This window comes from Durio zibethinus, chromosome 13 (genome assembly GCF_047325235.1).
Source record: "Durio zibethinus cultivar Kanyao isolate XHJ-2024 chromosome 13, ASM4732523v1, whole genome shotgun sequence".
NCBI classification, from domain to species: domain Eukaryota; kingdom Viridiplantae; phylum Streptophyta; class Magnoliopsida; order Malvales; family Malvaceae; genus Durio; species Durio zibethinus.
Window position 1 is genome coordinate 3,544,665 of NC_143174.1, and position 27,344 is coordinate 3,572,008.

At 33.9% G+C, this 27,344-nt stretch overlaps 4 protein-coding genes across 12 annotated transcripts; 1 reads left to right on the forward strand and 3 right to left on the reverse strand.

Annotated features, from left to right (window-relative positions):
- Positions 1-463: 463 nt before the first annotated feature.
- Positions 464-3,983, reverse strand: LOC111304389 (glycosyltransferase BC10-like). 5 transcript variants are annotated; one of them, XR_016327049.1, is made up of 3 exons: positions 2,502-3,983; positions 2,123-2,262; positions 464-763 (listed from the first exon to the last, which is right to left on the reverse strand). XR_016327049.1 is itself a non-coding variant. In XM_022900941.2 (2 exons), exon 1 carries the CDS (start codon positions 3,596-3,598, stop codon positions 2,513-2,515), a length of 1,086 nt encoding a protein of 361 aa, XP_022756676.2. In that variant the 5' UTR covers positions 3,599-3,937; the 3' UTR covers positions 464-763; positions 2,502-2,512. The 5 variants fall into 5 exon arrangements, 2 of the variants coding, with proteins under 2 accessions (XP_022756676.2, XP_089598828.1); XR_016327050.1 differs by having other exon boundaries at positions 623-763; positions 2,123-2,201; positions 2,502-3,741; XM_022900941.2 differs by lacking the exon at positions 2,123-2,262 and having other exon boundaries at positions 2,502-3,937.
- Positions 3,984-4,376: 393 nt separating this feature from the next.
- Positions 4,377-12,316, reverse strand: LOC111303840 (protein IQ-DOMAIN 5-like). Of its 5 annotated transcripts, none has more exons than XM_022900309.2 (9): positions 11,914-12,316; positions 11,357-11,476; positions 10,114-10,154; positions 9,866-9,984; positions 8,754-8,993; positions 7,912-8,139; positions 6,560-6,673; positions 5,320-5,809; positions 4,377-4,940 (listed from the first exon to the last, which is right to left on the reverse strand). In XM_022900309.2, the coding sequence occupies exons 4-9, from the start codon at positions 9,947-9,949 to the stop codon at positions 4,843-4,845; spliced, it is 1,254 nt and encodes a 417-aa protein (XP_022756044.2). In that variant the 5' UTR covers positions 9,950-9,984; positions 10,114-10,154; positions 11,357-11,476; positions 11,914-12,316; the 3' UTR covers positions 4,377-4,842. The 5 variants fall into 5 exon arrangements, with proteins under 5 accessions (XP_022756044.2, XP_089598827.1, XP_089598826.1 ...); XM_089742701.1 differs by having other exon boundaries at positions 10,114-10,197; positions 11,914-12,148; XM_089742700.1 differs by lacking the exon at positions 11,914-12,316 and adding an exon at positions 11,576-11,909.
- Positions 12,317-15,224: 2,908 nt separating this feature from the next.
- LOC111303841 (dnaJ protein homolog) lies at positions 15,225-17,684 on the forward strand. The gene is made up of 6 exons (XM_022900312.2): positions 15,225-15,469; positions 15,604-15,769; positions 16,149-16,287; positions 16,367-16,643; positions 16,741-16,939; positions 17,028-17,684. The coding sequence occupies exons 1-6, from the start codon at positions 15,320-15,322 to the stop codon at positions 17,345-17,347; spliced, it is 1,251 nt and encodes a 416-aa protein (XP_022756047.2). The 5' UTR covers positions 15,225-15,319; the 3' UTR covers positions 17,348-17,684.
- A 4,730-nt stretch (positions 17,685-22,414) lies between these two features.
- Positions 22,415-23,218, reverse strand: LOC149515248 (NAC domain-containing protein JA2L-like). The gene has a single exon (XM_089742400.1). The coding sequence runs from the start codon at positions 23,216-23,218 to the stop codon at positions 22,415-22,417; it is 804 nt and encodes a 267-aa protein (XP_089598526.1).
- Between the last annotated feature and the right edge of the window lie 4,126 nt (positions 23,219-27,344).

The window sequence follows — 27,344 nt, forward strand, 5'->3', positions numbered from 1 at the left end:
TGAGGGTGGCAGGAAAGCAGGTACATTTAATTGAGCATGCAAATCAAAAGCCTGGCTGTTGTCAGGCAGCAGCAACAGGTTTAACTTTTTCATGTGATGCAAGAATCTGATAACGTACTCTATCGATTGTCGGCAAACCAGCTCGTAGTCATGAAATTTCTTCCATAATTCAGCCAAAAAATTAAACGTGAGACAAGCTGACAACTTGGTCCCTTCCGATATTTCTCCACTGTCGGAGTTCAAACTTTTTTAAAAATATTTCAGAAAATTATGTTGTCGTTGATGGTGTTATCTTTTAATAAGAGCATAAGAATAAAGGAGGAAAAAAATTGGCAGTAAAAAAATGACATAAAGATGAGCAAAAAAAGAAAGGGTTGCTTCTTTCATCTCTTCAAACCAATCCCATCACTTTCTTCTTTCCCCTAAATTGCTGTATCTTTTTACCACTTTTTTCATGGCATCGTCAAAAAGGCACACACAGATGGAATTTTGATTGTATTTCATACAAAATATGTACAAATCGCACAACAAAATGACAAGAATTTAGTGCTGCTATTGGCAACTGTTACACCATCAAATTACACCTTTACCAAAAGCACCGGCCTCTTGCTGCTTTTTTTAGTATCATATTTTTTATCCCGCCCTGTTTCTAAAGATTTTAAAGTTGGAAGCTTTTGGGGTTGTGGCAACTTTACGCCTCTTCAAAGCCATATTCCCCTGCAAATTCTGCTCCAAGCCAGTTCCTCAAAAAAACTCTTTTCACCTGTGAAAATAGAGCACCAGTCAGCCCATGCTAGAAAGCACAGAATCTGTATAAGAGTGCTTGTATTTCTAGACAGAAATATTGTACTTTAAAGTTGGTTTTTTTTTTTGGACACAACATGAGAAAGAAACCATAAAACTAGGAATCTAATACCAATAGACCCTGCAAATCCAAAGAAAAAACAAAATCATGCAACAAATAGACCTCTCCCAGCCCTCCTCTCCCCTTTTTCTTTTATTTTGTTTTTTCTTTGCCTTCCTTGGTAACAGATTACAACACGATTTCCTTCCCTAAAGATGTGGCAGAAACTCACTATCAGATTGAAATCCTTGTACAGTGGCAAAAGTTAAATTAAAACATCCACATCCCAAGGACCTGGAGAACCATCAACATGAGTAACCCCGGGACTCACACACAAATAAAAATATCAAGCACTTCTCCCACCAAAGTATAAAACAAGGCAATGTACAAGTTTTGCTTGATAAATATGCCCAAATTCATCTTTGCAAAAAAAGCCCATATTTCAAAGGCTGCATTAGTATTAACTCTGAGATATGAGGGGAAGGAAAGGGCTGGTTTCCTTACTTGTAATGTGTATCCCAAAAGAACTCATCTCACTGAAATGGTGGATATCTAAATCTCAACCTACCATTAAAAAGCTTCTTACAATCTTGAATCTTTCCGGTCATTCTAAGACCTAATATTGTACAGATCCTAATTCACTGCCGTTCTAAAGCTAAAATTCCACTAAAAAATAACTATCAAAATCATGCATGAATTACTCCTTCAGTATGAACTGATAAAAAATTTAACTTAAAATTTGGACAGAACAATTCTTTAATATTATTGTCTTGTTCAAAATACTAATCCGGTTAAAAGTTAGGTTATCAGGTAAAAGTACATCAATGGCAAACATTAAAAAATGTCTTATTACAGAATTTGCATGAAATGGCGAATAGGACTACAATGCCTAGAGAATTAGGTTCATCTTCTTTGACCTTACACCTTACTCTTTACAAAGTTTAAAAGCAGTTCCTCACCATACTCTAAGGTAAGATATTTTTGGATTTGACTGATTTCAAAAGTAGGGAATTTTTCTTCTTTTAGCTTGAACTACGTTTCGAAGGCAAATGATGGTTAAACAAATGCAAGATAAGCTTCTCAGTCCTTAATTGACAACTAATAGGAACCAGAATAGCAATGCTGAACTCATGAAAAATAAATAAAAGAACAAACAACGGGACCATCCTGTCCTCAAAACTTAATGCATACAAGATATAGCCCAAAAACAATGGTTCATTACCTTCCAGTGTGATTTAAATCAAACACTTGCATTTGATCGAATGGACTTTCACTTACGTGTTGAACGTGTTGGACTCTGACAAGGCTCTCCAGACCAAATCCATGAAAGGAACGAACAAAGAAGTACGAACGGGTCCTAAAAGAACGGTCTGGTTGAAAAATCTACCTTAAAAGATTCTAATTTCTAAATTCAAAATCTGCAGAAAAGTAAACCATTCAAATAAGATTTCAAATTGACTAAGACTTCTTCAACTAACTCAGAGTAACTAAAAATTCCAACTTTCCAGATTTAGCTAAAACTAATACCCAACCCAACCCAACCACTCCACCCATCTCCATAACCCAACTCGCTGAGTAAATCACCCACCACCTAGTCAACTCAAAAAAAAAAAAAAAACTAATTAAATCATCAAAAAGGAAGGATTTTTTTTCTTACCAGGAACAATCTCAGTCTGTAAAAATGACCGAATCAGCAATACCCATTAAGGGTCTCAAACAATCGGGCGAGAATTTCCTAGCAAACAAGTAAGAACTCGAGTAATTCGACTTCCTCAACTCATAAATCAACTTAGCCGACACTTCTTTCGGCTTATACATATAGGGGTGACCCGCCACTGTTCCGGTCCAATTAACCCGAGTTAAAGTATAGTGAGTCACCGCATTTGGATCTTGCATTGACAACAAAGTCGGAAAATAATGCTCTTCTGGGTAACACTCGTCGGCTCGATAACACGGTAACTTAAATTTCCTCCAGAGCGTCCGATCTTTTACCACCAACAACGCGTGATTCCGAGTCAACACAAAGAACTGCGAACCAACTCGGAACTTCTCGAACGGCACTTCCGGCATCATCACGAAACGTCCACGCACTACGTACCGTTTCCATAGTCTGGGTTCCTTAGAAATGATCTCGATGAACGATTTGTACTTGACTCGGACACCATACTGAGTCAAGTCGGACGATTCCGCGTCCGATTTGGAGGTGAGATCGAAGTTCTTGGATGTGAGGAGGGAGCGGTAGATGTAATTGAAGGAATGGAGAGGGATGCAGTATTGGGAGAGGACGGCGAAATAAGCATTGGCGGGATCATCTAGGATGGCGGTGGCCAGGAGGCGTCGAGTGGCGGAGATTAGCGTCGCGGAAGCCCGAAAAGTGCGTTTGGCGTTTGCGATAAAACTGTCATGAAAAACGGTGTCGTTAGGGCGAGTTATGTTGACGGTGGGGTCAGCATGGACGTAGATGTTGTATAGGGAAGTTTTTGCGGTTAGGAAGAAACGGTTCCAAAGAGGGAGGAAATGAAGGTCGGTGTTGGTCAAGAAAAGGAAAGCGATTTTGGGTGAGGAGGAAGAGGAGAGGTGGGAGGAAGCGGAGGAAGGGGTGGTGGCGCGGTGGAAGAGACGGAGGTCGTCGAGTTCGTCAGGGAGGGAGATGGAAGGGAGAGGTTGGGGATGGAGAGTTGGGGCTAGGAGAAAGAAAAGGATGGGGAGGGAAAGGAGGAGAGAAAAGGAGAGAATGAAAGGAGTGGAGAACATTGAAGAGGGGAGGAAACGAATGGAATTGGGAGGGAAAGGTGGGTGTCTTATACAACTTTGGAGTGAGAGCGGAATTGTGAAAAGATGGGAAGAAGAAGAAGAAGAAGAAGAAGAAGAAGAAGAAGAAATGTTGAAAAGATGCAGCTTTGAAGAAGCTATGGTGGAATAAATAATGTAAGCAATCTTCAAATTTTTTGAAGAAAAAAAAAAAAGGAATGTTTTGGTTTACTTTTGAGGGAATTTTGGGCTTGGGTCTTTTAGGGTTTGGATTTTGAATTTGTTAAGGTTTAAAACTCCCAAGAAATTTTTTTTTTTTTTTTTTTTGGAGTGAAGCGGGGTAGTGACAGAGAGGGGTGGTGGATGGGATGAGGAGGAGGGAAGACACTGGGAGAGGTGAAGACGGGGGAAATTTTGAGGAAAAAGGGCGGAGGATGAAAGTGTAATTTTGTTGACCTTTATGGGTATTTAAGGGATTTCAAGTGAAGAGGGACCAAACGGCCATTTAAGTAACGGAGGCGAGGGATTTTTTGCTTTGGTCGAATCTACAGCTAAGATTGAAAACATTTCCGGAGAACGTCGCTATTTAATTTTTTTTAGAGGTTACTATTTCAAACATAATAACAATTCATTAATAAAAAAGTAACAATTTTTAAAATAAATGATATTAATTAAAAATTTTATTTATTAATGAAATATTATTATTTAATTTAATTTATTAATAAATTTTTATTTAATTTAATAATAATATATAAAATCTATATATTAATACTATACCAAATATAAAATCTATCTTTTAATACAAATTAAATGGAAGAATGAATATTATTATGCAGAAAACAATTCTTACTCAATAACAGAACAAAGAGGGGGGGGAGATACAATAGACATCTGCTCTGGAAATCATACACTTGGAAATAAATACAATGGTGATCGAGGCAACATTAATCACAGCTGATAACATCAACACATCAAATCTACTAATCTTATTCCCGTAACAAGCCAAGCCAAATCAATCTCAACTCTGCCAGGGATCAACTACTACTCCCACCACGGCAAAACCACTGCTCAGCTCTATGACAGGGAAATAAACAATGTCATTACATCTCCGTAATTCGATATATACATACTAAAACAACAAGGCCTGAGTGGGTGGTAGCCCCATCGGGTTTGTCTTCAATGAAATGCTTCCTTACAGAACAACACCCTATGCCACAGCTTTTGTGGGATTTGAGTCCCCTTGTCCGTTAAACTTGGGACCTATCCTTTATCGGCTTGTGAGAGCCTGGGGTCACTTTGGCAGCAGTTCTGCTAGGCTTGGTTGTTTGAGACCCGGTACCTCCCCCTACTCGAATCAGACCATTGAAACAAAAATTAGCAAAACATACAATACATGCAAGAGGGAACCTATCCTTGTGCATTGTCTAACCTGGTTAACCTAAAATTAGCAGCATACATAGAAGACTAAAGAATAGAGATGATCATTGAGCTTCAGGAAATAATATGTCACAGCAACGTTGCTACATCATGCAATTCTTGTGACAACAACCAGCTTAAACCAGAAAAGTTTACGTACAGGGATCAGAAGCCTGAAAATTAATGAGTATTGCATAGGAGACACACTAGCATGACCCAATTTCCAATCCACTACATTCTCCAGGAGAAGGGTTAACACCAAGGTGAAAATACATGTATAATTTTGGACCAGCAGAGAGAGAACTTACCACTGTTAGGTAGAGACAATCGCTTCTTTGCCTGTTTATCGGATTGTATGGACCTCTCTTTGGGATTGCTGTGAGATCTTGAACTAATAATGGGTCTTGAGCCAGCTGCTTCACCCAAATCTTCAAGATTTGTTTTGGATTTTGGCTTGGAAGACAATACATTGACTGCTTCTGGCACACTTGATGACTTACCAGGTGGAGAATCACTCCCATTGGAATGGGATGGACCTGTTTTTTGACTTGATAGGTTAGCATGAAGACTCAAAGCAGCTGCTTTCTTGATAGCAGGTTTTATCTGAGAATTGGCACCATTCTGTCCCTCTGCAGGACTATCCTCACATATCAGTACTCCATCTCGAAGATTAATGTCAAGAAAACGGTTCTCCCATGGACGTACAGCCATCCATCTCTCCAACCAGTTCCAACCCCAGCTGCCTTTATCTGGTTCAAACCCAGCAGGCACAGACTGCTGTTTTGATCCTGCTTGCCACTGCACAAACAGAAGCTAACTCTTAAACATAAAACCTACCTAGAATGAGACCAGTCATTGAAATGATTCTAAGACACAGTAACTAGACAACCACAGAGTCAGGTAATTAGTATGACTTCAACAGTTTTGTTGCAAGATTTTGGCATCCAACATCAACCATCACACGAGATTGACGCTAATAACAAGGGCTCTGAGAGAGGAGAAATTAACCAGGTAACAAAATTTACCAAGAGCTAACTGAACCATTAACGACAGACAATCAGATTTACCACTAAAATCCACAGAATTGAAGAGAAAAATGACTGCTATCATGGAATAAAGAAACCATAGCTATATATTGGTGATAGGAGATGTTTTGATCATCAAATTTTGAAACAGTCGAAGGAAGCCACTTCAATAGTAGGAAATATAATCCATAGTTGTTAATTAGAAGGTTTCAGGACTTATCCTAAAGCTCTAATCTCCAACTTCCATAAAAGCAAGCTTGAGTAGGTTATAGCTATCCCTTTTACCATTTCTAATTCAACTGATACGGTAAAATTCAAATTAATTGAAATACATTATGGCATTGAAAACTCTCTCTCTCTCTCTCTCACAAACACACACACACAAGCACGTGTGTGGGCATGCGCTCACACTCAATCCAATCACTGATTTGAGGGCAGAACATTCATTCCATAAAATAACATAAACTTCGCTAGACTATAAATTTGCCACTTTATAAATTACAATAGTGTTATCATTTCTTACCTGATGAGCCAGAGCATATGCCATGGCTCTCTCACGTTTAGCTGCAGCCTCCTGCCTCTTTAGTAACTTGGCTTGAATTTCTTCAACAGATCCTATACTATCGCACCACCCTTCCTGAATTTACTCAGAAGTCATATGTAGCACTTAGCAAGCCTACCAAAATCTATGCTTCAATTATATGAGAAAAGGATGGATAAACAGATTCAAATTTATATGAACATCAGTGTTACCAAAAAATTATGCAATTCAGTAAACAAAAAGTTATGGCTAAGGGGCCAGAAATACCCTTGAATTATAATTAAATAATCATTTAAGTCCTTAACATTTTATTGCAATCAATCAAGCCCTTAATCTTCTATTTCGCCTTAATTAAACCCTTAATTGGATGAAATCTAGTCACGTGAAAAAATTGAATCAAGCAATCCTAGAACTACAGTCAATTAAACCCATAGAGGGATCTTAGAGAGAAAGTGGGAGAGAAAATAAAGAAGAAAAAGGAAAAGAAAAAAAGGAAGAAAATTTTATTTTATTTTATTTTCATATATATTAATTGCGCGATGTGACAAACTTTCATCTACTTTATTGATGTTACATGGAATTTTATCTTAGTTGGAAAAAAAATTAATGGCGTTAACTTTTTCATCCAAGTGAGGGCTTAATTGGATGTAAATAAATATCAAAGGGGTTGATTGGTTACAATTAAAAGATAAGGGCTTGGATAATTTTTTAATTATAGTTTAGGGGCTTTTTATACCCTTTAGCCAAAAATAATCAACATACAATTAACACTATCCAGCAAGGATTATCCAATGTTGTGCATACATCTGAATCCATGTACCATACTTAGGGCAGTACAATAGAGAGTTGCATCATCACCAACCACACTATAAAGTCTCGAGTATGTAACCCAATCTAGCATCCCTGCTTTGAAATTTTATCATTACTGTTGAGATATTTTAATAGTTTCAGATCATTGTCTGTAGTCAATTACATTCCAAAGGCGATTTGACTCATGCAAGTAAAGTAATTCATCAGCTTTACACAATGGAAGAATATGATGCCACATAACAATCCTAATATTTCAATCTTAAAATAAAGGGAAAGTTATACCTACCTAACCAGTTAAGTGTATGTATGAGATAAGACATATATAATCCTAATATTTCAATCTTAAAAGAAAGGGAGATTAATACCTACCTAACCAAATGTAAGAGTACAGAATACACAAATAGACACACACAACAAGCATGCCTGATTCATGCATGAACTCAACTCTATTTCACGTGTTGTGTGTGTATGCATGTGCATATTTGTGTCAATTTATATGAATTGAAGAATTTAATGTTTCTCACCTCTATTTCCTTAACATGAGCCTCATTTTCAAGTCGTTGCTGAAGTTTCTGTTGTGCAGTTTGACTTTCTAATGCCAGTCGAACGCGCCTTGCTCTTACACGAGCCTGAACTCTCACCAAAGCTTGCATGCAGCGAAGAGTTATTGCAGCTTGTTTTCTTACAGCATGACCCCGGACAAGGGCTTGTAGTCTTACCAATCCTTTTAATGCACGCAGCGCTCTTCTAGCCTGATGTTTAAATAAAATATTTTTCGTTTCCATGAGTCAAAGAATTACAAAGTTAATTTAGATGGAGGACAAATCATTGCAAGCTGGGCATCTCTTGTTATGAAATAAACTGTATTCTATGCAGCTGGAAGGTAGACTGTATCTTCAGTTTATGATTTGATAAAAAACATGAAGAAATTAGACATAAGGTGTGAAATAAGTTAGACATTGGTGATTACTGCCTTCTACATACATGCATAGACAAAACACACACAGACAAACATAAACATCTACAAAATGCATAAAATAGACATGTAATTTTGTTAACATGCATCCATTTGTAGATCCTCAATAAAGCCACTCTCTCCAACTCATTTTTTCCTCCCTTATTACTTTTTGATGAGTCCAGGGTTATCCATTTTCCAAAACAAAACAATAAATACCTTCAACCTTTCAAAGACATTCTTTTAACTTATTCCTAGAAGGTCTAGTATTTCAAAAAAAGAAGAAGGTTAAATCGAAACTATAACTATTGCCATTTAAAAGAGTCAAACCATCCCAAACAACCTAGGACAGAAAGAGTATTTTAAATTCCCGTTTGACATGGATAAACGATAAAATAGAGGAATTAGTACCAGAAATCCTCGGAAAGCTGTTTGTATCCTTGTGGCAGCCCATTCTTCCCTTGTACGTTCCTTAAGAGCATCAAGCACTTCAAGGGAAGCAGAGGAAGAGCCAGCAGCATCTGCAGTTGCATGAGTATTAGCATCTTCAGTGGGTGAAGCAGCATTCTCATCCAACTCTTCTTGAAGTTTATCTGTGTCAAACTCAACAGAATGCTCTCTTCGGTGATGAAATTTGCTTGCAGCTGCCCTCTGTCACAACCAAAGACCAAGATATTGAACTAAAAACATGCTTAAATGGTATTATTCTTTGGAAGTCAATCTGATTTGAGCTTAATAACTTATTAATGGGCCAAAATAAAAGTAATAAAATAAAACTAAGATCAAACAAAACATAAAGGATATTCTAAAATACACAAGTGTTGAGGACTTCACCACCATGGACATATAAGCAGAATTGCTATTTTCATGAAATTGAAAAAATGAATGTTTTATTATGCAATGGATAGAGTAATTTCTTCTCAAATGTTGCTGAACTTTTTTTGGCAATGGATCTTTGATATTGAAAGTATACAAGCAAAGTAAAAAAGAACCCACATTTTAATCTCTATCAATAGAACTACAGTGCTTTACAGTAAAAAGTCCAGCTGTGAGCCAGCTATCAACTCACATTTGCTTTGTACAAGCATGCAAGCTAACTGGTTAAATAAAAACAAGCATCATCAGTGCAGTTATTCTGATAAGGATATGAAAAATAGCATTATCAACTAGTATGGATGAGGAGAGTAGAAAAGATATCTTGGTTTTGGCTAACAAGCATAGCTACTGAATGTAAGTTATCACATAACAATCTTTCTCCTTCATACCAGGTTAGTCAACGACTTAACTATGCCCTAAGTCCAGTAAAAACGCACTATTCCACCACATGAACACCTTACTTTAAGTACACATGATACGAAGATACTTTGTGACAATGGGTCATCACTTCAGCATTTTGAAGAGGCACATATGACATGACGCATGCACATACCCAAATCTAAACCTCCAGAAGGGCAAAACGTTAAAAAAAAAAAAAAAAAAAAAAAACAACAACAACAACAACAAGAAGCAATATTCATACTGACATTTTCTTCTTTCTCTGAAGATTGTGACTTTTCTGATTTCTTCATACCAACCAGTGCTTTGAACCATTTTCCAGAGACACCCATGACACCAACTACAACTCAACTAGAAATGGGCAGACCTGCAAGAGAAAATGCTTGACAAATCATTCTTAAAGTTGCACTCATTGATATGATGCTTCTCAAACTCTAGAGAAAAATAAGACATAAAATAAAAAAAAAAATACTAAGCAAGAGGACAAACAATTGGCCTGATATTTCTTCCTATCCGATCCAATGTGAAAGTACCTAGCTGAATTGATACACATCCAAGAATCAATGCAACAAGTATCAAGCTATTTATAAAAAAAAGAATACCATTTCATAATATGACCACCAGTACGATCTACAATAGTAGTCAAATACCATTTCATAATATGACCACCAGTACGATCTATAATAGTAGTCAAAATTGATATTACTTTGAAGGAAACTACATTATCACCACCATAGGAAGGATATCATTGAATGAAATTAGAGCATAAGCAGCATTAGAGGAAAATGAATAATCCTTTCATGAGCTATTAAAGGTGAAATTCTTCAAACATTGATGATTGAATACCATATCTATAAAAAATAATGAGTTCTCACTTCTAAAGTAAATGTCAATCGGACAATATGCATTTTCTACATATCAAAAGAAACCATATCATCAATAATAAGCAAATTATTAAATACATAAATCAGAAAAGCAGCAAATAACACATAGCTAGTCCATGTTATAGCTTAGTTGGCTGCATAGTTGATGGCTACCCACAATCTTCAATCAGGTATAACCACTGAGCATAGGATCCTAATATGAATTACTTCCACTAAGTTTGGTACGAAGGAAGAAAAATGGAATGAATGAAAAAATGTGCGGAAAGAAAAAAGGAGAGGAACGAGAGTTATTTTTCCTTCATTGTGTTTGGTATGAATGATGGAAAATAGAGGGAAAGAAAAATATTAGGGGTAAAGCTGTAAATAAAATTATTAATTTAAGTTTGATGAGAATTTCCTCCCAGATTTGGAAGGACTGGATTTGGAGGGAAAGTAAAAGGGTTGCATCAGCTCATTTTCTCTCCCTCCACTTATTTCCCTACTACCAAACCAAAGAAAGGATGGAAAGAAAGTAATTTTTCATTCCTCTTTCCCTCCTACCAAACACAGTGTTAATGAGCATGAAATTTGACCCAGATTAACTCTGAACATCTGAACATCATAAAAACTTATAAGATGACTACACTTCCAAAATGTATTTGCCTCATTCTATACTGCCCACACAAATGGCATGACTAAATTCCATGTCAACAGTAAACTCAAACCCTAATTTCCGTATCCCTCAAATTGAAGGCAAATAGATGTAGCAAAAAATGGGTCTCAGAGAAGTAATTCTTAAACGAAGAACTCAAAATGGGGGGGAAAATACTACCATTTTCAGCTCATTAATAATAACCAAAGACATTAATAACCAACCTCTCAATCTTGGGTTCGAAAATCAAGGACCTTGCCACATTAAAAGAGGTGGTACCACTTTGTAAATGCCAAGTGAAGCAACCATAAATTCCCCATCAACCTTTCGATTTCTCACGCTTTCTGTAGATAACATAAATCATCATCTCATCGATAAGATAGCAACAAAAAAAAAAAAAAAAAACAGAATTCACATTTTCCAAGTAAAAAAATAAAAACAACCTTTAAAGAAAAGAAAAAGCTAGAATTAATTTCCGTTGTTCATTAATTGATTAAGTGATTAACCAATAATTCCTCCCAATTTAATAAACTGTCCACATTAAAGTCCGCTGATTATAAAATTGCCATAATGACTGCCCAGTTAAGCCTCATTCAGTACAGATCTTGCAAATTTCACAGCCGAACTTGAAAGCTACCAAAAATTTTCCATTGTTATTTAAAAATAAAACCGAAAATTTAACATCTAAAAGAAGTGAAGAGAAAGAGAGACCAAGAGCTCAGTTGAATCAACGTTAGATTAGAAAAAGAAAAAGAAAAAGTTGAAAAAGAAGTAGCAATACCTTTTTCAGCCGTTGGATTGATGGTGATTTATCAATCAATCAGTCAACAAAGTCAAACATCAGTCAAACTAAAAAAAAAATCACTTTCAAAAAGGAATCGGAATAAGAAGAAATTTATTCTGAGAGTCTTCTCCACTATATTTAAGACCTCTTCCACTTTCCCTCTCAAGAATTTTTTAATATATAATTTTCTCTCTCTCCAGAATTTGTGAGGACCGGAATCGGCACGCCGGGCAGGGAGGGACTAGTGATTGGGATTGGGTTAAACTGTGAAGGAACGGTGTCGTCTAGTGCTTTAGTCAAGTCGTTTTCAAGCGTGCGAACGAAGAGAGGTAATCACGGGACGTGTCTCCCCTTTCACCGGATCGGTTACTATTTTAGCATCTACTTTCTTTTTTTTTTTCTTCATTTATTTATGTTTTTTTGGGAATTAAATTTATATTTTGTTCTAAAATATAAATAATAATAATAATAAGTTAATAAGTAAACCTATGATTTACAAGTTTTATTTTGGTAAGATGATTTAGTAGTTCTATGTACACTCATTAAGTGAATGGAATAATAAATAAAAATTACTAAAGAAAAAAAATTACAGTTATCTAAATACCAATGACAAAAAAAAAAAAACATATATAATTATTTAAAGATTAAAAAAATAAGAAAATTAATACATTTAAAAACATTTAAATTCAATTCTTCCTTTAAAAAAAAAAAGGTTTTGCAGTAGCTAAAGTACTTTTTAAAGTTAGTTAAGATATTATTTATAATAATATTTTTGTATTAAATATAGTATTAATAATTAATGTTATAATTATTTTATATTTTATTCTTGAATTATAATTATTAAATTAAAAAATCAGTACTCCATTAACAAAACGCATAATTGTTGGCAAATGTGAAAATTTTAATACATCAAAAAAATATATTTACTTAATATTCCAAGTTTAAAAAGTACTCTTAAAGCACCGGTTAGCAAAATCATTTAAAAAAAAGTAAAATAATTAAATACCCTTTAAAAATACATATTTTATATTTTATCTTTTAATTTTTTAGTAAATTTTAATTAAATTGATATTACTTTTCTCATGACTCCAAATTGAATTATAATTTTTGTATTAACATAAATAACTCTTAAAGTATAGAGCTTTTATAAATAGTATAGATATTTTATATTAAATTTATGGGTGTTTTGGTAAAAAAAAAAAAAGGGGGCAATTTCTTTTCTACCTTTATTTATACAAAATTTGGATTTTAATTAGGTAAAAAAAAAAACTTTTAATCCACTTATTTTTCTTAGTTGTAATAGTAGTAAATTATTTACTAACCACCATGAAATAGATATGTACCTATCAAAATTGAATTTTAATTGGCTATATGTATTTTACCTTATATTTATTTCTTACTTCTAATATTATTATCACTTTTAAAATTTAAAATTTTATTTAAAAATTAAAAAGGTTAATATTGCAAAGATTCATGTATGACGCAAATAATCATGAATGTTAGTGTGAGAAAAAATACGAATAATTACATTGAAAGTTATCATGATTCTTAATATTGAAGATCATTATTGTTACATATTTTTTTAAAAAAAATCATTATTTGATACATCAATGATATTTTGTAAATTCTGAAAGTGAAGTGAAAATATGGACATATGTCCATTTAATAGTTATATTATTTTTTAAATATATTAATGATATATGTGATATTTTTTAATTTTCCTTATAAAATTGAAAAAGTTTATTGACAATGTGTAAGATTCCATTGCTTAAAAAGCATTGGAAATGATAAATATTGTAATTTCAGTTAGATTTATGATTGATATTTAATGAATTTAAATTTAAGTTTTTAAATAAAAAATTAATTAAAAATATTAAAATATTAAAACAAATATTGATCATAAAATTTTATTTTATACATTATTCATTTTAAATAAAGTAGGGGAAACTTTCCATAGTAGAAAAGATCCTTTCACCTAAAATATATTTTAAAAAAGTATATTATTTATTGATTTTTTTATGAACATGCAAGTATAAAAATAAATTATAATCATAATGAATTAATATATACATATAAAAAAATTACTTAATTAAACTAGACAAATATATTAATGAACAAAATAATATAATACCTAAATAAATCCAATATAAAATTCGATCAAATCTTACATGATAAATTTTAAACTTAAAATAATTTTAAAACTTTTTTTTTTTTATCATTGAGCTAAAGCTTTATTCACATTTAATAACTAATTTAGTTACAACCTTTCCATATTTTAACATATAGCTTTTAAAGTTAGGGGTTAGTTTACTTTTTATTTTGGAAATGCAACAACTAGATTTGATTTTTTTTTTTTTTGATTTTGAGATAAAATCAATTAGTATAATTGATCAAATTTATCATTTTTTTTAATTTGATGAAATTTTATTATTATATTTTAAAGTTATTTTAAAATTATAAAAAATTAATAAAATTAAAGTATAATAACACTATTCAATATAGACTAGTATAAATCTCAAAATTTTTAATTTACAATAAAATGATAATTATTGGCTAGTGTATCATAAAATGAATTCATTAATATTAATCAATATGAAGTCAATGTATAAGCATGAACAATTTAAAGGAAAGCAAAGTATTGGTGCTTGCACATAAATTCCTTTTATTTTTCTTTGCATTGTACCCAAACTCTATAATGATATTTATTTAATTTTATCTTTATATTTTTTATATTTGAAATTAATAAAAATTAAATTTTAATTATTTAAATTAAAAATTCAACATTATATCAATAATTATACATTTATGTTTATGTATTTAACAACCTTATATGCAATTAATTAAAAAATAATTTTATATATTAATTTTTTGTTTTTAAATTTTACAAACAAATTATAAGACTATATGTTATAATATCAAACTATATTCATTAAAATTAATAAATTAAAGTACATATAATTAAATAATAAATATGTAATAATATTATAATTCAACATATAAAATTAAAAAATTTTAAATTCTAAAAATTAAATACAAAAAATAAAAATAAAAAAACACAAAAATTGAAAAAGGTGAACAATAAAGTGAGCTACGCAGGATATGGGGTGGTTTTACGCGGGAATCGCCCAGCAGTTGAAGCCAAAGAAGCATCTAGAATTCCAAGAACTTCGTATTTTCTCTCTCTTTCATTTCTCCTTCGTCGCGTAAAGGGAAAAAAGAGGGTAGACAAATTGGAATTCCAAATCTCAACCGTCCGTTTAACAATCTCTCCTATAAGTCCTCTCCCCCACGCCATTCTTTTATTCTTCAGCGGTGTCCAAAACAAACAATAGCAAAACCCCATAAAAAAAGAATGAAGAACAAAAAAAAGCAGTGTGATTGATTGAACTGAGAAAGATCAGAGATGTTTGGAAGATCAGCGAAGAAGAGTAATAACACGAGGTACTATGAGATTCTGGGTGTTTCGAAGAACGTATCCCAGGATGATTTGAAGAAAGCTTATAAAAAAGCCGCCATGAAAAACCATCCTGACAAAGGCGGTGATCCTGAAAAGGTATAATATTTACTCTAATTCTTTCTTTTTTCTTGAAGATTTTATATGGGTATCTTTTCATTAATGGTGGGTGTAAAGATTTTATTGCTAATTTTGTCTTATGGTTTTTTTTTTTTGGTCCTGTTGGTTGGCAGTTTAAAGAGTTAGCTCAAGCTTATGAGGTTTTGAGTGAACCTGAGAAACGTGAGATATATGATCAGTATGGTGAAGATGCTCTCAAGGAAGGAATGGCTGGTGGTGCTGGCTCTCATGATCCGTTCGATATCTTTTCATCCTTCTTTGGTGGTAGCCCGTTTGGAGGTAAGTGAATTACTTAAACAGATAGTTATTTTAAGTGTTATTTTCATTCTAATTCTGACATAGTTATCATGATTTTTAAAGACGTAAGCTTGATTTGATCTAGAGGATCCTGATTGAAGAATATGTTAAGGAATTTGAAAGCTTGTTATTTTGTTTAGTGTTGTTGAATTGATTTTTAGGAGCATCATCGCTTTTATTCTAAATTTGACATGTTATTTCAGTTATTTTGATGATTGAGTGAAACCTGAAGACAGTGTTTTACTATAAATGGTCTTGTAGATTGATGAATTTGGGAATTTTTGTTATTTTCTTTGATGTTGTTGGACTAATTTTAGGAAAGTTAGGATGATTGATTTATGGTGTTGTTGCTGATGACAAGGTGGTAGCAGTCGCGGAAGAAGACAGAGACGGGGAGAGGATGCCGTTCATCCTCTGAAGGTGTCTCTAGAGGACCTTTACCTTGGGACCTCAAAGAAGCTTTCTCTTTCCCGCGATGTGATATGCTCGAAGTGCAATGGGTGAGTTAATATTTTCATCGTTTCCCTGTGTTTGAACTTTTGGTGGCATTTGATTAATGTCATGTGTTGTTTATGACAGCAAAGGCTCGAAATCAGGAGCTTCAATGCAGTGCCCTGGTTGCCAGGGTTCTGGTATGAAGGTCTCAATCAGGCAACTTGGTCCTTCCATGATTCAACAAATGCAACATCCTTGCAATGAGTGTAAGGGTACCGGCGAGACAATCAATGACAAGGACCGCTGCCCTGAGTGCAAAGGGGAGAAGGTTGTTCAGGAGAAGAAAGTGCTGGACGTCATTGTAGAGAAGGGTATGCAGAATGGACAGAAGATTACATTTCCAGGCGAAGCCGATGAAGCAGTATGTTTCATAATTTAATAGTAATGCAGTCTAACGTATGCACTCGGTTTTACAATATCATGGAGCCTAATTGGTTAGTTTTTGGTGTCTTTTGCAGCCTGATACCATTACTGGGGACACAGTCTTTGTCCTTCAGCAGAAGGAACATCCAAAATTCAAGCGAAAGGGAGAAGACCTGTTTGTGGAACACACATTGTCTCTGACTGAGGCTTTGTGTGGCTTCCAATTTGGACTTACCCATCTAGATGGCCGACAACTTCTAATCAAGTCAAACCATGGGGAGGTTGTGAAGCCTGGTAAGTACTAGGGAATGTTTGCACTCGTCTCTTAAGGCTCTCTTCTATCGATTGCTTTGCTATTAACTTGTATAACTTCTTATTCCAGATTCCTTCAAGGCAATCAATGATGAGGGGATGCCCCTGTACCAGAGGCCATTCATTAAAGGCAAATTGTACATTCACTTCACTGTTGAATTCCCTGAATCTCTGAGCCCTGATCAGGTTAAGGCACTTGAGGCTATTCTGCCACCAAAACCAACCTCTCAGTTGACTGATATGGAGCTAGATGAGTATGAGGAGACCACGTTATATGATGTGAACATTGAAGAGGAGATGAGGAGGAAGCAGCAGGCAGCACAGGAAGCTTATGATGAAGATGAGGAGACGCATGGTAGTGCCCAGAGGGTGCAATGTGCCCAGCAGTGATGAAGAAAAAAACTTGGAAGCTGATTTGAGTAGTATTCATAAATTTAGGATTATGGAAGCTGATCTCCCTAGTAGTTACGTAGAACTGGGAGTGTATGGTTTGTTGCTACACATGTCTTGCCTGGGTGGTGGCTAAGTGATGCTGTTCTTGTTTTCCAGACATTAACAGAAGATGTGGGATACTCTACAGCCTTTTTTTTTTTAATGTTTTCTTGGCAAAGATTGCTATTCTCATGTATTGTTTCTAGCTGTCTTATACATTCTTAGATATGAAAGATACTTTGTTAACTGCAGCTAGAAAACCATAATAACATCATTTGGTTAACACTTAACACAAGGCCAATAGCCCAATTCATGCTGCATCTTTTTTACCCCTTTTCTATAATGTTCTTTAAATTGGAAACAGCTTCTCTTAACTCTTTCTCGGCTTTCTCTTAGCCTAGTTGGATACCCATTGGCCATTTCTTGAATAGTAAATTAGTGTTTCATCATATCGTGGCTTCTAGTTCCATAACCATCCAAACGAGAATGGAAATTAGACAATGTTTAACCGTATCAATAAACAAGACAGAAAAGAAAATGAACCAATTTTTTAACAACAAATGTAAACCATTTTTATTCTAAACTTAGGGCTCTGAGTCTCTGCCACTGGTCAACAATATAGATTAACCAAGAATCTTCAAAGTTGACAGTCAAATTCTGCAAGACTTCACCTTTTCCTAAATCCTAAATCAAGCTCATCACTGACTTCAGTCTTTCAAACCACCAAACCCAAAAAAAAAAACTCTCTACATGAACTTATTCACTACAAATAACAGATCTTCAAATCAGCAAGTTCAAGCTAGAATCCGCCAATTTCCATCAAATTTAAGACATTTTATTCTTCTCTAGGATCATGATTCATGATCAATTACAAAAAATCCCAATTACCATTACTATAATCCAACCTCAAAAGCTACAACTTTTTTTGGGAAAAAAAAACAAAACATTTAACAAAGTTAATCTAAAGAAGATAACAGTCTTAATAGACAAAGACAAAGAATTGCAGTCCCACAGTTTTTGTTTTTCAGTTAACAGTTAAAGAAACGAGAGTACCGGGACGAGATCGGTGAAGCCATGCAAGAAGACGAAACCTGAGTTTCCGGTTCATATGATCCATTCCAAAACAACTCTCTGCTACTTTCTGAAACACCACTTTTTTTTTTTTTCCTTCAGTTAACATGTATGACCCTGATGCTGCAGCAGAAACAGTCTTACTAATTTCTATTTCTTTGTTTTTCGGCATTTTAAAACGGCTTTGGTTTGCTAGTAGCATAGGTCAGCTTCAGCAGCACATGATTACTAGTGGCATTGCTTGCCTTTATCCTAACCACAAATATTGTAGCTTGAATCTTATGGTTATTCAATTCTAGAATTTAATCAGTCCATTAATACAGTAAAGAATTTTCCAACTAAATTTTTTTAGAAAAAAGAAAAAGCCCAATAAGTTTAACAATATCTTTTTCAGATCGGAATCCATTGGATGCTCTTTCAAATTAAAGCTTGGTGTCACGAACTTGTCCCATGAGAAATGTAAATTCCAACAAGTCACTGGTAATTAGCAAACAAAGAAAAAGGAGAAAAGAAGAAAAGAAGAAAAAGAAAACAGGAAAAAGGAGCAACATTATGAGTTATGGCAACTTTGTACTAGTTCACTCTCGGGGGACCAGGCATGGCACACATGGCATAGTTTGGACTTATTAACTGTGGAAGTTTCTTTTTCTTTGGCTGATTAAGATAATGACAGTCTATTTGATTCGTTCATTCGTTTCTGTGGATTTTTTTTTTCTAATGTCAAATTTCTTGTGAATTCATCACAGAAAGACAACATGGTAACAACTGAATGAACTATAGTAAAGTGACACATGCTATACCAGTGTCTCAAACAATGACACAGCCATCACTTTCTTGAAACTTGAAAACCTTGATTTTTTCATCTTAAAACAGATCTTCTTTTACAATCTTACTTTCATTTTCTCTGCCTGCAATAGAAGCCTAGGCTAGGCTAGGCAATCCATGGAGATATTGGCTCAGTTCAATATCATCCTTGTGCTTTTTTTCACTGTCTTTTTGCTTTCAGCTTGTAATCAGGCTGAAAATGTAACATACTGTAGTAAGTCTCTTTTTACAGTGTTTTCATTAGCATTATAATTTTGGAACTGTATTTTTGTTTCCCCTTTCGGATTTCCTTATTGAAATATTAATGCAGACGACTCAAGGCACTACATTGTTAATGTCCTCAGTTTTGAGGTATCCCCTGATCCAATGTTGGTAGGCAGGCCAGCTACCATCATCATCTCGGCTTCTACAAATAATCTCTGCTTCCTTTATTGATCGAATGAAAATACTCTTTTTCATGCACTGATTTGGGTTTTTAGTATTTGACTTAGATGGTTGCTATTTGCACCCCAACATTTATTTAACACATCCCACTACTTTTAATGTCATATTTTTTACTCATCACGTCCCACACTCAAAATTAAAATTTACTAAAACACCTAAACACCTCGTGTGATTAGAACTTCCGGTCCGGAAGTAGAAACTCTTAAAGGTTTCTGAAAATAAATGTCTGAAAATATTTAAGAGCTTTTGGAAATAAAGATTTTCAAAAATGAATTTCTGAAAACTCATAAAGGTTTTCGAAAATGGATGTCTGGAAGCCTAAACAACTGCAGCAATGAAGATTTGAAAATGACAATCAAGTAAGTTGATTTTCGAAAATAGATGTCCGGAAGCCTTTAAGAGCTTCCGGAAAGCCTTTAAGAGCTTCTGTAAATGTGGGAAGCTCTTAAAGGCTTTCCGGAAGCTCTTAAAGGCTTCCGGACATCTATTTTCGAAAATCAACTTACTTGATTGTCATTTTCAAATCTTCATTGCTGCAGTTGTTTCTCTCAATTTCACTTTCTATTTTGGCAGTATATAAGATGTTACAAATTTTGATTATGAATTTTAACAACAATATGACTTGTTTATGGGAAGAAGAAGAGAAGAAAGTTACTATTAGTCTGGAAAGGAGAAGAAGAGAAGAGGAGAAGAAGAAGGGGGTTTGAAGGACAAAAAAATAATTGACTAATGGATATTTAAATAATTTTATTAAAAATTAAATTTGCAATAAAATTTTTGGGTTATATTGAGTAGTTCTTGGGATGCAAATAGAACCCCTTTTGACTTATTAGAAAATGTGGATGGAAAACCAAGGCATTTCTGGTTCTGTTGCCAAATTGGGACCTGTCGTCTCTTTTGTTTGGTATGTTTTAATCTGCAATGGACCTTTATTTCTATTCTTAACTTTATATGATGTTCTATCTATAAGAACTCTAATGAAAAGCTTGATCATACATTCTCTTATTGGTATTACAGTAGAAAATTTGAGTTCTGTTTTTAAAGTTATTATATCCTTTTTTTGACATGATATAGAGAAGGATACCTACCACTTCAGCCATCTGTCCGGCAGGGCTGCAGTCAAATACATTTTGTGATTGATAGTTGATTCAGGTTTTACAATCCTGTTCACTAAGTACAAAAGGTTGGAAAAAAAGGCTTTTTCTTTCTCTAACAGTCAGTTTATTTTTAGGAAGCAAAGGTTTAGTCTTTAGACTTTATTTTTTGTCTTAACCACCTATGTTCACATTCTCTATCTGTTTTGTCCTTCAGGTGCTTAACTTCTGTAGCTTGAGCATGTTGTTGGCTCTAGGAGCTACATTTAATTGTGTATGATTGCCTTTATTCTTTAGCATATTAATAAAGTTGGCACTTGGCATATAACTTCATTTAGGTCAGCCAATCTCTGATGGTAAAGCGGTGATCGATGTCTCTTTTCTGGGATTGCATGTCCATACAGAAACTCGTGATCTCTGTGAGGAAGTATCCTGCCCTGTCGCTGCAGGCAACTTTGTGCTCTCACACTCCCAAACTTTACCTGTCTTCCGGAATATTAACGATTTTCTGTGATAATTCCTGGATTTACTGGTACTATAAGTATCTGCTTAAGGGATGAAAAAAGCATGACAGTGCTGCATACTTGCAGGGTTCTTACACTCTTCAGATGACATTACATGACGAAAACAATTTGGAATTGACATGCATTCGTATAAAATTCATTATTGGAAATGCTTCTTTTGCGTCCAATAGTTGAGTTTGGACTTTCTAGTAGCATATTGAGTACTTGTAGAGTTGTATCGGACCCATGGTCTCTATGTTCCAGTTGCCTTCTTACAGGATTTTGGAGAATTGTTTTATTTCAGAGAGATTAGCTTTCCTGTTCTGTAAGCATTTTATATGCAAACTGGTAGCTTAATTAGAACAGTTGAATTATCAGAATAAGAATGTAACTATTGCATGCCTCCATAAATGGTTTTTGGTTTCTTATGGCATCCCTTACGTTTGTTGTACATTTATAATTTGCTTCCTGTTTGCAACCACAGCACATTCAGAATTGAAAATGTCCACAATTCTAAAGATCAGCTGATGATTCACTCATTGGGGAAAGCATGTCTCAAACTCTTAAATATTCATCACAATAATCCAACTGACGCACTGACCAATCTGTTTGCATTTGATCTTGTTGCATGAATGGTGATATTAAAGAGAGTTAAAACAAGACTGTGCCATCTGCATAACACAATTTAAGTAGTCTCTAATTACACCATAAATAAACCTAAACTTTTTTTTAAGAAAAACATATCAACCAGCATTTACAATACAACAATACAACCCTCCCAGCATAGCTGAGGCTTTCACAAAATATCCAAATACATCAAACATAAACCATAAACACATATAATGAATTTCCAAGGAAATTTCGGATTTCTAATTTTATATCATTTCCCTCGTCAACCCAATTCGGTTAAGCTCATTCATTAACGAAGCCAAATAGAATCATAAATCATAAACCTAATGATTTCTGACATTTCAGATTTCTACTAAGTATCAGAAAACAAATACTACACATTAAGATTGAAGTTAAAGTATAGCATAAATAGAATTATCTTCTGTTCAATTCCATGCAGGTTCCTCGTCAAACTCAATTCAGTTAAGCTGATTCATTAACAAAGCCAAATCCATGTCATTCCATTCACATGCCTCTGGAGATTTGGAACTGATCATGGGCAGTTTGTTTGGATCCTGATTTTCTTGATCATTAACTTCCCCGAAAATCAATTGATTATATGTTAGAGTACTTCCAATCCATTCAGCATTGCCTTGGTTTAGGTTACTCTGATCATCAACACAAATTTTCTTCAAAGTTGGAACCGACATCTCTTCATCATTAACCAGCTCTAAAGCTTTCCGATTCTGGTTGACGGCTTCTGCTTCTGCTGTGGAGTTATCTTGACCATGATCTGAACCAACAGCCACAGCCACAGCATCTTTATTTTTGATTTCGCAAATAACATAATCGCTCAAACCCTGGTCGCTTAAGGAAAACTCATGCATAATCCAATTACCAATGATGCCTCGGCTTGATTGATCTTTCTTGCATATAAAAGAGAAATATTTTTCAAACCCTAAATGCTGACCACGTTCATCCTTAACTTCTTTGGTGCTTCGAGCAAGCCAAGTTCCAGAGCCAGCAGTCCTATCAATTCTTGATTTACTTTTCTTCTTCAACTTGGTGAAAACCCAAAAAGAAATATTTTCATCTTTGTCAAAAATGTTCCATGGCTCCCTATTATCACCATAAATCTCACGCTCAATCAAAGTATTTGAAGGCAAAATCAAAGGCTCTCCACTAATGGCTTGTGGAAGGTAAAAGCACAAAATCTCTTTTTTGGTGGGACGAAAGCGGAAGCCATGGGCCAATGGGAGCGGAAGAGGAGAAACGATCAACATGTTACGGATGCTCTGAGTCTAACCAGTTCAGGTACCCATTAAGTTGCCAAAAGCCATTATATATATAGTTTTTCATTGTATAATAAAATTTGCCCCCTTCACAAAAATTTATTACATGACACTCATATACAAATCCGTGTCAGAGATGTCTAAATTTGGAAATTTACTAATCCTTTTACTGGTACAAATCTAATTCCTATCCGAAGTTTGTATTTTGGCGCCATTTACAAATCGTTTTCTCAGCGGACTTTTCTTTGCCCAGCTGTAATACCCGAATGCTATATTGACTAGGGTTCATTATGTATCCAAAAAACAAAGACATGGATTTTTGTTCTTAAGATGAGACTTGCTTTAATATTTGCTTCTCAAAATCTAACTATTATCATGTTTTTTTCGTTTACTGTCTCATAAAAAAATAAATAAAATTGAAATTCTTGTGATTTTTTTTAAAAAATCCAAATGAACTCATTCATAAAAAAAAAAAAAAAGCCTACTAGCTTTGTAAGTATGCTTATTTTAAGGTCGGAGTAACGAATCAAGAAAAAAATTTACTAACACAACATTAGCTATTCTTTGTCCACTTTTTTCTGTTTTCAATTGCTTAGTTTTTGTTCAAGTATATGCCTGAGTTCCTGGATTGAAATCAATGCAGGCAATGAAGGTAATTATGTTGTAAAAGTCGATGGAGTCGATATATCACCTAATACGTGGTTAGAGGCAAGCCAGCCACCATCACGATCTCTGCTTCTACTGGTAACGTTACGTTCTTGCAATTTTCGGATAATTCTTGCCCTGAGTTTGATATTTTAGGAATTTTTTAGTGTACAGGATCATAGATTAAGATAAGAAAAATTTTTCCTAGGTTTGTTGTGGTAAGATTAAAAGTAGGATAAAATTTGATGGCAGAACAATATGTACAGTAACATGAATAACTGGCTGGAAGGGTTAATTATCTAGTTTTTGATGTATTAGGCCAAGCATTAGAGATTTCTAGAGGTAATTTTTGAGTGTTGGGATTGTCTGTTCTGGAATTGCAGTTTTTTAACAAAAGAGATATTGGTAGTTTGCTGGTTTGGATCTTAAGTCTGTGGGAACCTTCTTGGTAAAACTCTATAAATAAGCATCTAACTTCTTTCCATTAATAATAATAAAAAAAGTTGACTAGAATTTTAGCACATATGATGTCTGCTTTAGAATGGTGTGGAACTATCCTAAACTTAGGTGTGAAGTCTTGGGTCATTAAGCTTGAAGCCTAAAGAAATCTTTGTTTGAATTAAGTCCTTCCTTCATGTTCCTTATTTACAGTTTTCTTTCATTTAATAATCAACCTTCAATCCTCCATACAAACCGTTATTTAATTCACAGTCAAACTAAACCCTAAAACCCCTAAACCTATATTATGAATGGTTTTGATACCATCATCCCGTTATAATCCATCAATGTTAATTTTTCTATCATGAAAGCCAATTATTCCTAGTGTTGCTTCTGATTTACAATACCCTACATCAGTATCCAAGTTCTTAGATAAATACATTTCAAGTCTTGATCGATTTTGACTTGCTTATAAATTTAATTCCAAATTGCTGGAATGGTGCTGTGTTGTGATGGCAAAACCACTTCTTCAAAGTCTTTGGCTTTTAAAGAAAAATACTTATTTTGGTTTTAATAGCTTAAAAAGAAATTTCTTGGTCCATGTCACCAGATGCCTTTATTTATGTGGTACACATTGCTATATGTATCTGAGGATTGCTTTTCGTTTTTATGTCCAAGGTTCACAGAGATAGCCTTTTTAGCATTTTATTATGAGCGTGTATGTTTTGCAAGTCAAGCAATCTCTGGAGGCAAAGTGGTGATTGATGTTTCCTACTTTGGGGTACATATCCATCAAGAAACTCATCAATTTTGTGAGGAAACATCCTGCCCTATTGCAGTTGGAAACTTTGTACTCTCTCACAATCAAGTACTTTTACCTGGATTTACTCTACCAGTAAGTTCACTAACCAATTATATGACAGTTGACATGAGGGCAATTAGCTGATTTTTTATGCGTGGCTTTTGCAGGATTCCTACACACTTAAGGTGACCTTATCAGGTGAGGGAATTCCACAGTTAACTTGCATTACCTTCAATTTCAAAATCGGGTTAGGTGCTTCTGGAACTTTGGCATCTGATGATAGCCGAGCCTTCAAGTACATTCTTATATAACTCTTGGCATACGTTGTAGTGGGGTATTTTCTTATTTAATGTGGACAGATCTCAAGTTCTACAATCTTTGTACTTTTATTCTACTATAATAACTAGGCTATTATTTCATATCAACTAAATAAGATCATTCCTGCCTGTTCCGAATCATATTGAGCAGTCAGACATCCAACTGGTGTGCGATATTCCATGAGAACTCTTTTTACATAAAAGTCACAGAGATCTTTGTGCTTATATCCTTGTATTTTTATACCAATTTGCTGTTGAACTATCCATTCATCGACAAAACATGCCACTGTGACTGTTCGGACCCTGATTCAGACTACAATGTCTGGCCGAGTTAGCACTATAAACCTGTTATGCTACAAATACATGATGAAAACATCACGCTCTAGTAGTTAGTTATGATTGTATTATCTTTGCAGTAACAATATTTCTCATTGCCATATCTTTGTAAATAGAGCAGGCAAGAATCACTGTGATACTAACTATATATGTTAATGCTATTCTAAACTTTAGAATATATATAATTTTTTACAAAGAAGCCAAAGTATAGGGATAAGAAAGGGATTGCAGGCACAGGGACTAACTTTAGTATTTTCAGTGGTTAATTTGGCATACCTTGAGCTCATTTGATGCCTCCTTTCAATGCAAGTAGTAATTTAATTTACTTAATGTGGATTTGGCTCTCCTTCGGACTCTCCTCATCAGCTTAGGCTTGATTTGGATTTAAATAGAGCTATGGTGAGGTGCGGTTAAAGATGTATATCGCTCAATTCTCGTGTTTGGATGACACCAGTGCGGTGTCTTACCTTGATATAGTTTTAATTGCTCACCGACACCTCATTGGTCTAGTGAAAATTTCTCAACTTCAGTCGGAGCATTAATCCATTTTTAACCTTCATTTGTTTTATTTTTTTCAACTTTGTTTATTTTTAATTTTTTATTTAAAAGTTTTCAAAATGATTTATTCTTTTATAAGATAAAATTATTAATTATTACTATTTACTAACAAAACTATTATTTAACATAAAAATAATTTAATAATTTATTACTCTTATAAATATTTAATAATTTAAAATTTTTATTGTATATAAATTTTAATATGATATCTTTTATAGTCATTTTCATTCATAATACAATTTATCTTACTGTTATCATTATGTTTACATTTAAACACATATTTATATTATTGATTTTAATTTCACTTTATCAGTAATTAATCTCATTTTTTTCATTGTGTTTAATTTTATCGGAATCAATCTCATCATCCATCAAAATAGACCCTTATCGCGAGATCATTTAGAGTTGATTTTGTTCTATTTTTCTTAATCCATAGCTTGTAAAAGTTCTTTTAAGTATGATATTTAGGCTGAAACATGCAAGATTTGCTTAATAAAATTTTCAATCATAAGATGAATAATGCTAGATAAATACAGGAAATAGTATAAATCTAACTGAAGTTTGCTCCTATATGTCCTTGAGTTTCTTTGGTTATGGCAGGAAAATAGAAGATTTATAATTGAATCTCTCAACATCAGAAATTCTCAAGAGCTGATGATTCAGTACTCATTGGGGGAAGCATGTCTTAAACTCTTAAATCTTAATCACACTGATCCAACTGATCACAAATTGACCAATCTGTCTGCTGTTCGTCTTGCCGCATTAATAAAGACGGTTAAAACAAGATTATGCACACCATCTGAATAACACAATTTAAGTCTCTAATTACACCGTACATTAAACTAAAATTTATGATTATTTTTCATAGCCTCAATCAGGGATCATTTTGCCAAACAACAAATAAAAAAGGACATATGATTTTTTCTGGTCATGTTGGATGGACTAATTATTTTTCTAGATAACACCTACAAAGGATAAATGTATCTGTTTTACAATTTGTTCAATTCAATCAAATTTGACT

Excerpts from the sequence above, each read along its gene's own strand:
- LOC111303841 (XM_022900312.2), top strand. The coding sequence starts at position 15,320 with ATGTTTGGAAGATCAGCGAAGAAGAGTAATAACACGAGGTACTATGAG. Across the intron at positions 16,288-16,366 it reads ATATGCTCGAAGTGCAATGG|CAAAGGCTCGAAATCAGGAG; the intron begins GTGAGTTAATAT and ends TGTTTATGACAG. Across the intron at positions 16,644-16,740 it reads CAGGCGAAGCCGATGAAGCA|CCTGATACCATTACTGGGGA; the intron begins GTATGTTTCATA and ends TGTCTTTTGCAG.
- LOC111303840 (XM_022900309.2), bottom strand. The coding sequence starts at position 9,949 with ATGGGTGTCTCTGGAAAATGGTTCAAAGCACTGGTTGGTATGAAGAAA. Across the intron at positions 8,994-9,865 it reads CTTCAGAGAAAGAAGAAAAT|AGGGCAGCTGCAAGCAAATT; the intron begins GTCAGTATGAAT and ends TGGTTGTGACAG. Across the intron at positions 6,674-7,911 it reads CTCATGTTAAGGAAATAGAG|GAAGGGTGGTGCGATAGTAT; the intron begins GTGAGAAACATT and ends GAGTAAATTCAG.
- LOC111304389 (XM_022900941.2), bottom strand. The coding sequence starts at position 3,598 with ATGTTCTCCACTCCTTTCATTCTCTCCTTTTCTCTCCTCCTTTCCCTC.
- LOC149515248 (XM_089742400.1), bottom strand. The coding sequence starts at position 23,218 with ATGTTGATCGTTTCTCCTCTTCCGCTCCCATTGGCCCATGGCTTCCGC.